Genomic DNA, 15,490 nt, shown 5'->3' with positions numbered 1-15,490 from the left:
ATGGATTTCCTGGCATCCACTTCTTTCTTCTGCAAAGCATTTCTTTCTCCACCTCACTGAAGCAGGAAATGCTTCAAAAGAATCCAGGAGACATCATCTACATGAATAGCTACAATGTAGGAGGATGGATAGCTTGGAAACTCCACACATTTTGCAAGTGGCCTCAACACCCCATAGCAGCCATTTTGTGCTGGTATACCCTCCCCATCCTCAAACTTCATAAAGTGCCCAAGGCTTGACAGGACTGGGAACACTTATTCTGCATGGATTGAACAGATCCAGAAATTCAGTGGCATCCCTCCCAGCTCACCAGAGGACAGTTACGTTTAACTGGAGGATGAGTGACTTGGTCAGGAGTACTTATTCATTCTTTCTCTTTAAGAAGGGCTCTGTCCTGAACTTGGATAGTGCAGAAACTTCCCAAGCAACATGAACAAAAATGGATCAGAATTCGTTAAATAAAGGCAAAATATCTTTATTTCTACCTTTTCGCCCTTTGCCTGAGCTGCTATGACAGTTCCATCAGGGCCAATTATAACGCCTGGCTCTCCTTTTTCACCCTATCCAAATGATAAAAACCAAGCATGAAGGAAAAACTCTGATCAAAACATAATAATCTTTACAACAATTTCAGAATAGTCCACAGCAAAGGAGTTTCATGTTAAATGCAACGAAGAAATTACAAAGTATGCTGGATTTCCCAATTGTCCCTGAATGAGGCAATCAGACATATTGACAAATAGAAAGTTCCACAATTACCAGGATACCTGTCCAGACTCTAAATAGCAAAAGTGTCTATTGATTCTCAATGTGTTTTTTGCAGTACACCTGTACATGTAAGCCTAACCAAGCTAGATTGGTCCACATGAGTTAAGATCCTGAATTGGCCCCAAATGCCCTCTTTTCCAGTTCTTTTGACAATGGCAAGATACCTATTCTCTTCTACAAGGGATACAGCAAAATGCTATTTCCATATTAGGCTTTGTTACAAATTTATTTCTATTTTTGTTTCTAAAGCAGTAATAGATCTCATTCTCTCCTCTAACAGTGAAGAGTCAGCTACAATTCTTCTAACATGGATAGTGATTACTAGCAATATTACAGATTGGCAAAAGCATTCACGGAAGCATGAAATGTCATTCCTCATAAGCCACTATGTATAACTGAAGATGTCCAAACTTATTTGGAAATATGACACCAATAATAACTAACTAAAGGGTTTTGGGTTTTTCTTTTTTCATTTTGTTTCTTGTTCTCAGGATTCCTGATACTATCTAATGATAGGCCACTTATGCACTTGTGATTTCCTTAACATTGAGCATTCACTCCCTTTGGGTTGGATTCTCAGATACGCACACATTTCCATCTCATCTGAGCTCACTGTGCCTCAGATCAGAGAATCTCCATGGTTTCTGAAACCTCTCAAAGCATGGCTTTCCCACTCCCTTCACAGGGAGAGAGAAAGGAATCAACATGTGGTTCATTCTCTTTGCGCTTTCTCGTTCCTCGTGGCCTTCCCCACCTACACAGCAGCAGTTTTCCTGCTCTTCTGAGCACCATTTCAGAAGGATGGAAAGTTTATTTTAATATTCACGCTGAGGGCCTATTGCTTGAAACTGACTTAAAACTTACATGGTCTAGCAAATTTACATAGACCAAAGACAGAATCCCAAAAAAAGGTGGCAGGAAATCTCCGTAAAGGAAGGTTGCACAGATAGAACAAGGAAATGGGAGGCAGGCAAAATGAAGGATCAGCTCAGCTGGGGACACTTCGCAGCAGGAGAATCCCATTTACACAAAAAATGGGGGGGGGGAGGAGGAGGAGGAGGAGGAGGAGGAGGAGGAGGAGGAGGAGGAGGAGGAGGAGGAGGAGGAGGAGGAGGAGGAGGAAGAAGAAGAAGAAGAAGAAGAAGAAGAAGAAGAAGAAGAAGAAGAAGAAGAAGAAGAAGAAGAAGAAGAAGAAGAAGAAGAAGAAGAAGAAGAAGAAGAAGAAGAAGAAGAAGAAGAAGAAGAAGAAGAAGAAGAAGAAGAAGAAGAAGAAGAAGAAGAAGAAGAAAGGGGCTTACAATCTCCTTTCCCTTCCTCCCTCGCAACAAACACCCTGTGAGGTGGGTGGGGCTGAGAGAGCTCCGAAAAGCTGTGACTAGCCCAAGGTCACCCAGCTGGCATGTGTGGGAGTGCACAGGCTAATCTGAATTCCCCAGATATGACTCCACAGCTCAAGCGGCAGAGCGGGGAATCAAACCCGGTTCCTCCAGATTAGAATGCACCTGCCCTTAACTACTATGCCACTGCTGCAAGGAAAGCACTGAATGCATAAATGGTCATTCTGTTTGCCCACTGAAGCAAGCAAAACATTCTATACAGGTTGCAATCAAATAGACTGTAAGATTCTAGCCCTCTCATCATTTTTAAAACATCCAGCCTCAAGAAGAATTCTGGAGAATTCAAAAAGTTACGCACTGTGTTGAATTATTTTGGTTAGTCTTAATAGAAAAAAAGGTATTACTTGGACCATGTTTTCCAGTAAGACTAGGAGAACTTAAGGAAAGTAATTAAAATCTTCTTGCCTTTGGTCCTGAAGAACCCTGAGGACCTGAGGATCCTATGTCACCCTTTGGTCCAACTGGCCCCTGCAGAGAGAACCATGGTGGAATTAACCCAATGACAATATTGTGGCACAAGCCCCAGCATCAAAACTTCAGTCCAGTTTTTTTGGGAATTTTCAGTGGTAGAGCTAAAAGAAGCAATCCTCTTTTTGTGAGCTTTTTGCTAACTTCAAGTCCCTCCAACACAGCCATTAAAGAATGCTGCACATCAATGGGATGCTCTTATTCTTTGATTTTCTCACCCTGGTTTAAAACTGACAGTGAATAATGCCAGGCAAAACATTTACTATGGAACAACTTTGGGATAGATTACTGTGAAAAAAACCTGGGGAAATTCTGCTTTAAAAATACGTAACTTCTTCCATGTTTATATGCAGTCTCTCCTTAAAAAGTTTCTTTAACTATTGGACATCTAAAAACTGTTGGGTTAGCTAGGAAGACCATGTTGTCCATAAGTACTCAATCCTGGTAATGGATGGCTTATTGTGGTGTGGATTTTTCCCTCTTTTTCTTAAGGACAGCAGACTCTCCTTGCAAATAATAGAATGACTACTAGAAAAAAGCTTCAGAACTGGAGGAAATTCATTCAATAATTTGCTCTGTTTGAACATTCTTGAGAACTTTGCAGTTGAAATTTATGATCAGCAACAGATGCACTGCAGGAATGGTGTCCTGATCTCTGCTTACAGCACTGAGGGCCCAACTAGATGTGTCGGTGTCCTCATGGCCACAAGGATGCTGCCACCATATGAAATCATTTTAAACTTCTGTGCTGTCCCAATCTTGTCCACAGTCCTCTTGTCCCCCTCCCCTCCACTGTGTGCTTTTTTAAGTGCCAAAACAGCCAGGCGGGAGGAGGTCAGCCATTTCTATACAATAAGGCACAGAGGCAGGAAAGCACTTTGGTGACCATGCGGTGGATCCTAATCAAGATCTTTCTAGACATGATGCTATCAAAGTTGGTCTGGCCCTGAGAAAGGAAATCAATGGGACTGTGTACCCAGCTTTGCCAAATGAGATTAAGTGAGAACAATAACAACCACCCCCCTCCATGCTAAGTCTCCCAGTTACAGCCTTCCTGCTAGAAATCTCTGGGCCATCAGCAGGCGCATAGCTGCAATGGGGACATACAGGGTGCCTTGTCCTGGATGCCACCATTGCAGTGACATGGAGGGGTGGGGCCAGGGGCATGTCGGGGTGGGGAGGGTGCGCACTGGCAGTTCATGCCCCGGGTGTAGTTTCCCCTCCCTTCGTCACTGGAAGAGAAAGCACCTGGCTGAGGCTTGAAGCAGGATCACCCCACTTCTTGTATCTTTGAAGGGAAAAGCACAGTGGATTGGACCCCATTAAAAAACCTGTAAGGCCTGTAAATGGCCTTTTGGCTGGTTGCCTGTGACTAGTTAGAATTTCCTCCCAATGAACAGATAGGGAAGTTTTACAAATTTAAAAATAAAACAAGACTACGTTGCCAGTCGGACTAAGAAAGCCAAAAGAGTTAATAATCTTTGCAGATGTTTTTATAAAGATGTTCAGAACATCTACTACCATTTTCTTCTTGCTTTCAAAATAGGTTACTGATATTTATTACTATGACACCAAATCCCTTGACAACCTTTCCTAATGCCCAGTTGTAAAGTGCAGATATTTCTAGAAAGCACCTTTCCCGGCATGAACATCACGCCATTATAACCTGTAATGTTAATATTTGACAACACTTACTGGGAAACCAGCATGTCCTTGTTTGCCCTGCAAAAAAAAAAAGCAACTTCTTTCAGAAAATATTATTTGTGATCATTTTCAATTGCTGCGGCTTATCTTTTAAATGCAGTAAGAATATTAGTTTTGTTTTAAATGATTCAGCCAAAAGTTTGAACAGAGACCACTGTTACCTGCAGGAAATGGAACTTTTCCAGCTTACCATACAGCTAAAGCTTCACAAAAGTTTACACAAAATAATATAATTTTTTAAACTGTAAGGTGCATTTGTACATCTTCCCTTTCCTGAGGTACCAAAGGTTTTTGAATAATCACTCACAAAGTTGTCTGAGGGCTAAAGTACCCCAAAGCGACCAACTCGTACTAGTGGTTGTAGTGGGTTTTCCGGGCTGTGTGGCTGTGGTCTGGTAGATCTTGTTCCTAACATTTCACCTGCATCTGTGGCTGGATTCTTCAGAGGTGTATCACAGAGGGAAGTCTGTTACACACAGTATGTAACAGACTTCCCTCTGTGATACACCTCTGAAGATGCACTTGAGAAACAGATTCCCTTGAATGTGATATATGATGTCTGTCAAAGTCATATTAGGGAGCTTGGGCATGACCTGTTAAAAACCATTATAACGTGTAGTTTGGCCATGTGGAAATGGTATGGTATCTTAGTCAATTTTTATATCCTTGAATTTTACATATAATTGTAGATTACTTACTTCTGGACCCAGAACACTAGATAAGCTTGTCTAAAAAACAAAAGTATATAAAAATAAAATCACATGTTAAAAACATGATCTTGGTTTTCTTTTTTCATAGTCTTAGGCAGAGCATTCAAACAACAACAACAAGTAAAATGCTGATCCAAGGCCCACTAAAGTGTTCCACAAATCTTTCCACTGAGCCTTAGCAACTTACCAAATAACAAAATACTGTAGCCAAGTGATATTCTTATCAATACACTTTTCAAAAAATCAGAGTTTCTGAAGCATTCTTAAGCCTTTTCCAATTTCTTTCCTTTTAAAAGAACCAACCTCCTTTAAGAAACAAGTTAACTATCAGAATCCCACTGATTGAAAATAACACATGAGATGGATTATAAATGAATGAATGCAACATTGCTTTGAATTAATGGCCTGCAGGAAAAAAGCTATAATTTTTTTTCTATTTAAATTTGATGTGTGAATGTATAGTTGGTAACCAACAAGAAACCATAAGCAACAAGTCTCTTCACTAGAGAAACTAGCCAAGAACAGGTAGTAGATCATGGTCTGCCAGTCTGTTTCTAATGGATAATTTAGGCCTTCTGGTTACTGGATTCTTGCACTGAATGCTAGACTAGACACACAATGATTTGATTTGAACCAGCAAAGATGTTTTTGATAGTCTCCAAAGCACATATGCAGGATCCACTGTTAAGATTATAGCTTTGAGGTAACTGACAAAAGTATGGATCTCTGAGTATGCAATTACTATATAAATTTTGCTATATAAATTTAAAAAGACAATAGTGGACAAGTATACAAAAAAAATGAGTAGACCTTGCAATATTTAACTTAATAGTGCCATTCTGTGCATAAATACACCCTCCTAAATCTATTAACTTCAGGAGGCTTACAAAAGTATAACTCTTTTTGGATGACAGTATAGGTCATCTATTCTACATTACACAATTAAGTTTAGTTATAATGCCAAAAGTCACCTTTTCACACCCAAATGAATAAATGATATCCAAAAACTAGTCAGTTTCATAGTTTATTTGTTTAACAGCTCATAGACCATACACCCATTTTTTAAAACTTTGATAACAAACTGCAAAACAGAATTTTGTCACATCTACTGCTAGTCAGATGATTACGGCGTCAAAATAATGGGTGCTAAATTAAATTGCCTAAATACAAAGCAAAATGTGTTATTTTTAACTGCCCAAATCTCAAACCACTTATAACACAGAACTGTCACTTGGTTAAATGAAGAGAATCCATTGCTGTTATGACTTAAGAACATAAGAACATAAGAACAAGCCAGCTGGATCAGACCAAAGTCCATCTAGTCCAGCTCTCTGCTACTCGCAGTGGCCCACCAGGTGCCTTTGGGAGCTCACATGTAGGATGTGAATGCAATGGCCTTCTGCGGCTGTTGCTCCCGATCACCTGGTCTGTTAAGGCATTTGCAATCTCAGATCAAAGAGGATCAAGATTGGTAGCCATAAATCGACTTCTCCTCCATAAATCTGTTCAAGCCCCTTTTAAAGCTATCCAGGTTAGTGGCCATCACCACCTCCTGTGGCAGCATATTCCAAACACCAATCACACATTGCGTGAAGAAGTGTTTCCTTTTATTAGTCCTAATTCTTCCCCCCAGCATTTTCAATGAATGCCCCCTGGTTCTAGTATTGTGAGAAAGAGAGAAAAATTTCTCTCTGTCAACATTTTCTACCCCATTATTTATCTCAAGGCATTTAACTGAAGATGTCAGACATATCCATGACCCTATACATATTATTCTCCCAAGTGAAATTTAAACCAGACAACTGATCCTTGGTAGTAGTGATTTGCCAGCTGCAACTGTTTAGAATAAAAGCATCACCTTAAAACTAACAGCAAATATTATAGCAACCTCTGGAGCAAAAACTAACACAATTCTTTACCCAAATTAAGATGGCAACATGATTCTTGAAGAGTAAAAGAAAAACACAGAGATCCTTACATCATCACTGGACAGATGGATAACTTGTCCTGGAGGGCCAGGGGGCCCAGGGAGACCTGGCAATCCTATTCCATCTTGACCTGGTTCACCCTCAAAAGAAAAAGTAGTTGACAAGTTTTAGAGTTTTCATTTCTAGGCTTTCTTAATTGCACACATTTTGGCCAACTTGTCTTTGTGCAACCAAGAAAATATGTATGAGGTGGAAGGCTCTGTTTTTCAAAGAGGTTTGGGAATAATTATGCCAAGTCAGATCACTCTGAAACTTTAAACACACACTACAAATCAGTTCCAGCCTCTAATCCCAATCACCTACTTAGGCTAAAATTTTACATAAACCATTTTCATAACCTGCAAATCTGACAGGGACTAGTCAACAAAAATACATTTAATGGACAACAATAAATATAAACCAAGCCCAAACCGAAAAGGAAATGCTACTTATATTTAATGTTGTGAAGCTGTGATGAAAGTATCAAACTAAAGTGCCATAACCATCTAACATCACTTAGGCCGTTTCCGCACGGGCAATGAATGGCGACCTGGAGACGGTAAAAACGCCGTCTCCAGGCCGCCATTCGCACGGGGGGCGCAGCTGCAACGCAGCAGTGCCGCCCTCGCGCCGCCCTCCCGGCCTGAAGCTGGCGTTTCCCCAGAGCGCTTCCCAAAGCTCTTTTTGGGGAAACGCTGCAGTGAAGCCGCTGCCGAGCGAATGGCAGCGGCTTCACGCCGCCTCCCCCACCCGGCACTCACCTTGTCCCCTGGCCTCCGGTGCGTCGCCGAGGCCTGGGGGACACGCCCCCCTGCCCTGCGCCGCTGGAGCAGGTGCGCAGGGCCAGGGGGGCGTGTCCCCAGGCCTCGGCGACGCGCCGGAGGCCCGGGGACATGCCGGGTCGGCCGGGCGCCGGCGCTCCATGGGGCCGGCTGCCCGGCTGTTCCCAGGACCGTCCATGCGGACGGTCCCAGCGTCGTCGGGTCGGCGTTATAAACGCCGACCCGGCCGTTTCCGCCTTCGTGCGGAAACGGCCACAGCCCAAAAGAATTGTACATGCATCATATAGCATAATAAATTCTCTGCAAAATAAAAGGGCAACACTGAAACTTACAAGAAATGCTGATGAAGCGGAAAAACCCTACCAAAACAAGAATACTTAATGACCAGCAATCTCATACTTCTGTTTTACACATCGGATGTTAGGATCTTCTGAATGTGAAACTGTGGTAGTTTACAGACTCAGGACCTAGTATACCATTATATCATCAGTATATATTTTGGGTCTCTAGCTTTGTATACTGTACATAATATATAGATGTGGCTTACATGTTCTATGTGATATTAGATGGCTATGGCACTTCAGTTTGATACTTTCATCACAGCATTAAATAGAAGTAGCATTTCCTTTTGTGTTTTCCTGCCCACCAGCTCTCTAAATTTTCCATAGGAAATTCTGGCACATAGACGTCTCCTGCCCCAGAGATAACAGACAAGGGCAGTAGCTAGAACATATGTAAAAATGTACATGCCAAGAGGCTAAGGGAATTGAAGAATTCATCAAATTACTTTATTTGCACAGGGGATTAAAAATCAGTGGCTTTTTCTGCAACCTAAATCTACTTTTCAAAGTAACTCACAAACTAGCGGTTCTCCTCCAATCCAGGAACATACTTACTTTATCTCCTGGATCCCCTCTGCTACCTTGTGCCCCCTGAAAAGAATAGCACAAGGACATGAGCACATTTTCAAAAAAGTAAATACTTTCTGACAATGAAGAATGAAGTCTGGTGACGCAGCATGGTCCAGCAGATGGCAGTTTGGACTCAGTTCCTGTGCTCCCGTAACAGTCATGGACTCACTGGACGAGCTACCAGCACCCAACTTGTGAGTGAATGGGGAATCATAGCAATCCTTCTCACAGGACTATTTAAGGATGGATGCAGTCAATATTGTGAGATCAGCCTCTGATGAGGTAGAGCTCTGCTGCTTCCCTTGGCCTTGCCACAGACTCTGAGAAAAGGAAAACAGCAACAGCCAGGGCTTCCAGACAGATGGAGGAAAGGACTGGATTTGACCTTTCTTTAGTGCCTCTGCAACTGCCAAACAGAACCTGGGCCACACAGAAACCAGTGAACAGACAATGGGATGATCTGTCCACCACGAAGATCAATGTCTGTAGCATGTCTTCTCTGTGTATGTCCTTTTCCCTTGGCCTAGCCACTGGTCCAGTGAAGAAAGAAATAATAGAGGGCAGGACAGCTACAAGGCTGAAGAGGAGAAACCCTCAGGCCTCTTTCCTCACCCCAACTAATTTACAAGATTTCACTGAAAATGGTTTTTATAATCAAAAGTGCTGGCTGAAAAGAATTCTGTAAATACAGCAAATAAGTAATCATGACGTGCGCTGAAAGCTATAAATAATAATATCGGAACAGCATAATCAGATAACCAAAAATAGCAGAGTTTCTGAGTTTAAGGGTATGCAAACAAAAGCCATATGTGTGAAGTGAGGAGAGGCCATGGAGTCAAAATGCATGAAGGTTTTATTTTAATTACCATGTGTGAATTTTCTGCAGTGCTTTTTTACTGGAGCAATATTTGCACATAAGGCATTCTAGGAAGCCCTTAATTTCACTGATCCAAGGACCAGAACCTTTTGAAAATAATTTGTTAATTTTCCTTGAATATGTTAGTAAGTCTCCTGAAACAAGAACTCATAAAAGTCACTGTATTAAAACAGATGCACACCTGCGGCCCTGGGAAACCCTCTAGTCCGGGACGACCATCTAGTCCTGGCAATCCTGTGTCTCCCTGTAACCAACATAGAATATTGCAAATGCCATTTAGTGACCCAGTTCAATTCCCATTGATAATTATTTTAATAACACAAAACCTTAAAACTACGATTCATGAAAAAAGGTTTTGGACATGCTTCTCAAGCTGACATATACTTACCTTGTCTCCTTTTTCTCCTGGCACACCAGAGCTGCCAGCATCCCCCTGAAAGTTTTTTTAAAAGAGAGATAAACCTTATTTCATAAATTATATAAGGAATGCAATTTTTGTTTTGTTCTACATATTTTGCATTTCTGCCCACTTCTACTGTCACTCCTATCCTTTTATGGTTTAGAGAAACACTAGTGTCAGTGACATAAAATCTGTGACAATGTGTTCTTTGGTCTGTATTTTGCACAAAACTGTCACATCTATCTGTCTGTGTTCTGCCAGGTCTATTGCAACAATGGGCCATGCCAACAGGCATTCATGTTTTAAAGCAGGGGTGTCCAACTCTGGCCATGCCAGCAGGGGCTGATGGGAATTATAGTCCATGAATATCTGAAGTACCAGAATTGGATACCTCTGTTTTAAGGTCAACACCCACGTTTTGTGACAATCATATCACATGAGAAGGACAACCTTGTCTTGCTGACTTTGACAGAACTGCACTTGGCATCCTCACACACACACCTTGCCTTTTTCTCTCACTAACTCCTCTTAGCCCGCATCTGATATGACAGATTTGCAAACCCCTGAACTGTTGTCCCAGTGCAATGGCATTTGTTATATCCAGAGTGCTTTGTTGTGATGCTGCAGCTCACAATACACTGCTTTGGGGTTCGACCCTTTGGGCTTCTTTCCACCTTTTTTCTTGCGTTGTGCAGGGGACTAAGAAAATTGACTAATTGGGGAAAATATCCTAATCTTTATAAGATAAGCAAGAAAACAAATTATGTAATACAGAATGAAACAGAGTTCAGATCAGCAAAAGCATCTGACTTGACACCATCTACAAAAACTTTCTTGGGGCACTTTTGCACATGCAGAATAATGTACTTTCAATCCACTTTCAATCCACTTTGCAGCTGGATTTTACTGTGCGAAATAGCAAAATACACTTGCAAATAATTGTGAAAGTGGATTGAAAGTGGATTATTCTGGATGTGCGAAAATGCCCTTGTACTGGCAATTCAAGCCATATTTGTAACTACCAGCAGTTTAACATACAGCTGAAACATTTCCTGACCTTGAGCCCTGGAAGTCCTGTTTGTCCCTACAAAAAAAAAAAGAAACAGTCATCAATCAGGCTTTTGTCACGAGATCACAGGCCCCTCCGAACTTAGTGATACCTATTTGAGTGTACTATTGTTAGTTAATAACAATTACACAGTAGTATCCTATTTGAAATGTTCTACTCCACTTGCTATCTACAACGTCTGTTTAACATTCCACTGCTTACTATGAAGAAAATGAGTCAGTGGCCTAAATATGTCAGTGGCCATGACATATTTCAGTGTCTGCAAGACTGGCAGTAGCAGAGTAAGGCAGGGCTCTCTAAATAGAAAGTAGCTACAGGTCCAGGATAGACCCCTGGTTCTAGGTCAACTACCTGGCAAGAATCTGTAATGGCCCATGGCACTTGTGGCTGTGCGTGAGCAGTCAAGTCACAGCTAACTTGTGGCTAGGCATCAGCATAACTTTCTCCAGACTGCATCCCATTATAACGAGTGGTAGAAGAATATTAATGCAATCTTGATGGTGGGGGAGGGGGGAGAAAGTGCTGTGGAGGCAGCGCAATCCTGTTGTCAGTATAAGTGCCCCTTGTGCAACATAAAGGGCATTTATGCTTGCAGTGGGGCCCTTGTGGAAGCACTCAGGAGAGCACAAGAGTACAGTGCAAGGGTAGCAGCACAGCTGTGGTGGTGGTGCAGCTCTGGCACAGGGGCTTGTGCTAGTGCCAAAGAGGGTGGGCCTGGGGCAGGGCTGATATTAGCTGGCTCCCTAAGCCCTTTTAAGCCAGGAAAACCCAAAGTTATCTCACAAAAACCAGCTGTGAAGTTGGCCGTGATGCAGCTCACAGCTTTGGGTGAAGCTATGCCATTCCTGCACTGTGCCTGACTGCGGTGCAACTACCCCCATCAGCACTATTAATCACTTGAATTACCTGTCAGTAATGAAGAGACAAACACACCATCCACAAAGAAGTTTAATCAATGTGCAGTCTAATCGCAAGCCTAACTACCCCTACTTTAATCGTTAGAGCCTATTTCCAAGAAAGTGATCATCAGACCTCAGTCTTAGAGAAAGAAAAGGGATAAGTTACCTGAGGCCCTTCTGGTCCACGTGCTCCAGGGACAGCAGAAACAAATGGCAGTCCTGACCCTTCCATATCATCCTAGGTAATAATGGATGCCATCAGTCCACAGATAGAGTTATGAAATTAAGTGTCAGGATAGAAATACTATGGGTATCTTAATATTAGGTAACCAAAGATTCACAAGAGACAGTCTATCGATCAGTGACTAAGAGAATAAATTAGAAAAGTTTTACAATTATTACTATTTCCTCCTGTAAAAAAACAACACTTTTCTTTCACCATTTTTATATTTGTCCCCACCTGCCTCCATTCTCTCTGAAGCCTCCCCAGCGTGGAATTTTAGATTGTTGCTTTATATACAATTACAATAATTGTAGAGACTAACTATCCATATTTTTCAGCATTCAGAGTTAGCACCACTGAGTCCTATTCCAGACCATCCAGAAAGGTCCTGTTAATCCAGAAAGGTCCTGAGGGCAGAACAGTCCCTATCAAGTAAGTAAAAAATGGCTACTTTTAGAAAACAAATCTGCACTGGGGTGGCCGATGGCTGTCCCTCCACTGGATCTATGATAATGTCAAACTCATACTTACAATTCCAGGTGCAAATCCTGGCCCAGGTGGACCAGGAGGTCCAGGCTGTCCTCGAGGACCCATGGGCCCTGGAAGTCCTGCCAAGCCAGTTTCCCCTGGTGTTCCTGTTAACCCTGTATCTCCTTTACTGCCCTGGAATGGAAAAAGGGAAAGAAATTTGAATAGAAGGAGGAACAAATATCTAACAGATGACTCAAGACCAGCCACATGTCAGAACCTTGAAAACAGAACTGGCCGATATGCAGGTCTTGTCTTGAGCCTTCAGAGTCTCATATTCAGATCATGTTAAAGATGCAAACATGTCATAAATGCATACTTGTGTGAACAAACAAATGAAAGAAAGAAACTGAGCAACATGAGCATAGTAGAATTCTACATGCAGTAAAACAAACTGTTGCAGTGCATCCTTGTGATGTATAACTGTATGTGTGTGTGTGTGTATACATCTATATATACATACACATATATACATACATATACATACATATATATGTTTATATACACATATATATGCATACACACATACATATATACAAACACATATATACATATATATACACACACACACATACACACACACACACATATACACCCACACCGTATATACTCGTGTATAAGTCGACCCGCATATAAGTCGATGCGCCTAATTTTACCACAAAAAACTGGGAAAACTTATTGACTCGCGTATAAGTCGAGGGTGGGAAATGCAGCAGCTATGGTTATGGACCCTCAAAATGTTGCCTCATCTACTATTAGCTCCCATTGAAAACAATGGGGGATGGGGGCACCCCCTTTGGGGTCTATAACTTTGGACACCCTGAACCAAACTTTACCAAACTTGGGTGGTATCATCAGGAGAGTCTTTTGAAAAATCCCTGAAGTTTTGGTGCCGCTAGCCTAAAAACTCCTCTCCCTGGCGGCTGACAAAGTAAAAACCCTAAAATATTTTTTGAAATATACCTGATTCGCATATAAGTCGAGGGGGGTTTTTTCAGCACAAAAAATGTGCTGAAAAATTCGACTTATATGCAAGTATATACAGTATGTATATATATATGTTTATGTATGTATGTATGTATGTATGTATGTATGTATCAGTTGCAACGTAATATACTTCATGTGTAACTACACAAAGAAGGTGTGACGGACAGCTGCATTCCAAGGAGTTGTTTCAGTCATAGAACGGACAGGGAATTCACACAGAATTCTGAGAATGGCAGTTGGAAAGTTTTGACAGTTGAGAACTGACAGTTGACAGAGAAAGAAGTTAACAGAGGCCCCTTCCGCACATGCAAAATAATGTGTTTTCAAACCACTTTCACAACTGTTTGCAAGTGGATTTTGCCATTCCACACAGTTTCAGAGAGCATTGAAAGCAGTTTGAAAGTGCATTATTCTGCACGTGCGGAATGAGCCAGAGTTTGGAGAAAGTAGTGTTGGCTGCAAGCTATCTGGGGAAGGATTCTCCTCTGGTATGAAACAAACCCCACATCTGAGTTTGGGACCAGTAGAGATCTATAACCAGTTATCTAGGGAAATAGCTCTAAGGTTGCAAGAGAGATCCGTAAGAGTTTTACAGGAAACAGCTCTGTTGAAGAAAATTATTCCAGGCGTATTGAAAGGAGAAACTGAGGAAATTAGTTAATGTTCCTAAATCTTTCAACTAAAGAACAACTTTGTAAAAGAATCTTAAGTTTAAGAAACAAATCAGTGACTGCCGAGACGAATCACTCTCAGTAGAAAAGTTAAAACAATTGTATGTGTACTACTTGGATGCATCTGGAATTACAATATATCACTTGAACATTGCCATTCCAAGCTCCTCAATTCTTTTATTCTGTTACAAACCACATTCCTATTATGAAGCTTTACTAACCTGGCTTTTAAATCCCCCTGTCATACTTAAAAATGCCCCCAAATCATACTTTAAAAGCCTCTCAAGTGCCATATAGTTTTGATCTTTTATAGAAAATAAGGGATCTGCCACAATTAGTGGCAACAGTATCACAACAAGTTACGTCTCAACACAGTGAGGGTTGGTGTGTTAGAGACAAAAAAAATTTAAAGTAAAGAAAAATTCCATTACAGAAAGCATGCAAACTTGCAAAAACTGGCTAAGACTGCTCAGGACCATGGCTCAGTGGTAGAGCATCTGCTTGACATGCACAAGGCACTTGGTTCAATCCCTACCATCTCCAAGATTAAGTAATAGTAGGTAATATGAAAGATCTCTGCCTGAAACCCTGGAGAGTCCTGCCAGTCCAAGTAGATAGTCTTAACTGTGATTGACCAATGGTCTGATTAAGTATTGGGCAGATTCATGTGTTCATGTACTGTCAGCTTGCATAAATGCAGGACGGTATTTGCAGTCTGTGTGAAACGCACTTCACAGTTGCTTTGGTTTATAATCAATGAATATAATTCTAAGAACATGCTCTATGAACATCAACAGGCTTGTGTTGTTGGTCTTCACATGCAGAGAAGTTTACATGTGTATTGGAGATATATGAGAAAATCTGAATCAATTGAGGCACTAAGTAGAAGATACCAGTTTCAAGACTGTGCCTGAATTTCTTTCATTATCTAACCAAATGTGTGTAATAACAGAAAATAGAGTATGATTTAAGAACAGCACATATTTCACAAAACCCAAGCCACTTCTGATGCTATTAGCCACTTAGCCACAACCCAAAATACTGGCATGTATCCACCCAGCCACAGCTATGATGTGCAGGAATTTCCTATTTCCTCCTATAAGGGCAGCCCACTAATTCTATCCTGGAG

The 15,490-nt window shown here is 41.4% G+C and overlaps 1 protein-coding gene across 6 annotated transcripts in view; it reads right to left on the bottom strand.

Annotated features, from left to right (window-relative positions):
* COL18A1 (collagen type XVIII alpha 1 chain) overlaps positions 1 to 15,490 on the bottom strand; it is a 219,602-nt gene that overhangs the window by 21,709 nt on the left and 182,403 nt on the right. For all 6 annotated transcript variants that reach the window (XM_048485027.1, XM_048485023.1, XM_048485025.1 and 3 more), the window contains 11 exons: positions 12,707 to 12,838; positions 12,119 to 12,190; positions 11,042 to 11,068; positions 9,973 to 10,017; positions 9,766 to 9,828; positions 8,693 to 8,728; positions 7,026 to 7,115; positions 5,036 to 5,065; positions 4,329 to 4,355; positions 2,571 to 2,633; positions 486 to 560 (listed from right to left, as the gene is read on the bottom strand). In XM_048485027.1, the coding sequence (XP_048340984.1) occupies positions 486 to 560; positions 2,571 to 2,633; positions 4,329 to 4,355; positions 5,036 to 5,065; positions 7,026 to 7,115; positions 8,693 to 8,728; positions 9,766 to 9,828; positions 9,973 to 10,017; positions 11,042 to 11,068; positions 12,119 to 12,190; positions 12,707 to 12,838 (660 nt within the window). The remainder of the gene's footprint in view (positions 1 to 485; positions 561 to 2,570; positions 2,634 to 4,328; positions 4,356 to 5,035; positions 5,066 to 7,025; positions 7,116 to 8,692; positions 8,729 to 9,765; positions 9,829 to 9,972; positions 10,018 to 11,041; positions 11,069 to 12,118; positions 12,191 to 12,706; positions 12,839 to 15,490) is intronic.

Source organism: Sphaerodactylus townsendi, linkage group LG02, assembly GCF_021028975.2.
Source record: "Sphaerodactylus townsendi isolate TG3544 linkage group LG02, MPM_Stown_v2.3, whole genome shotgun sequence".
Taxonomy (NCBI): Eukaryota; Metazoa; Chordata; class Lepidosauria; order Squamata; family Sphaerodactylidae; genus Sphaerodactylus; species Sphaerodactylus townsendi.
The sequence above is the reverse complement of the archived record's forward strand: the minus strand, read 5'-3'. Positions and strand labels throughout refer to the sequence as shown.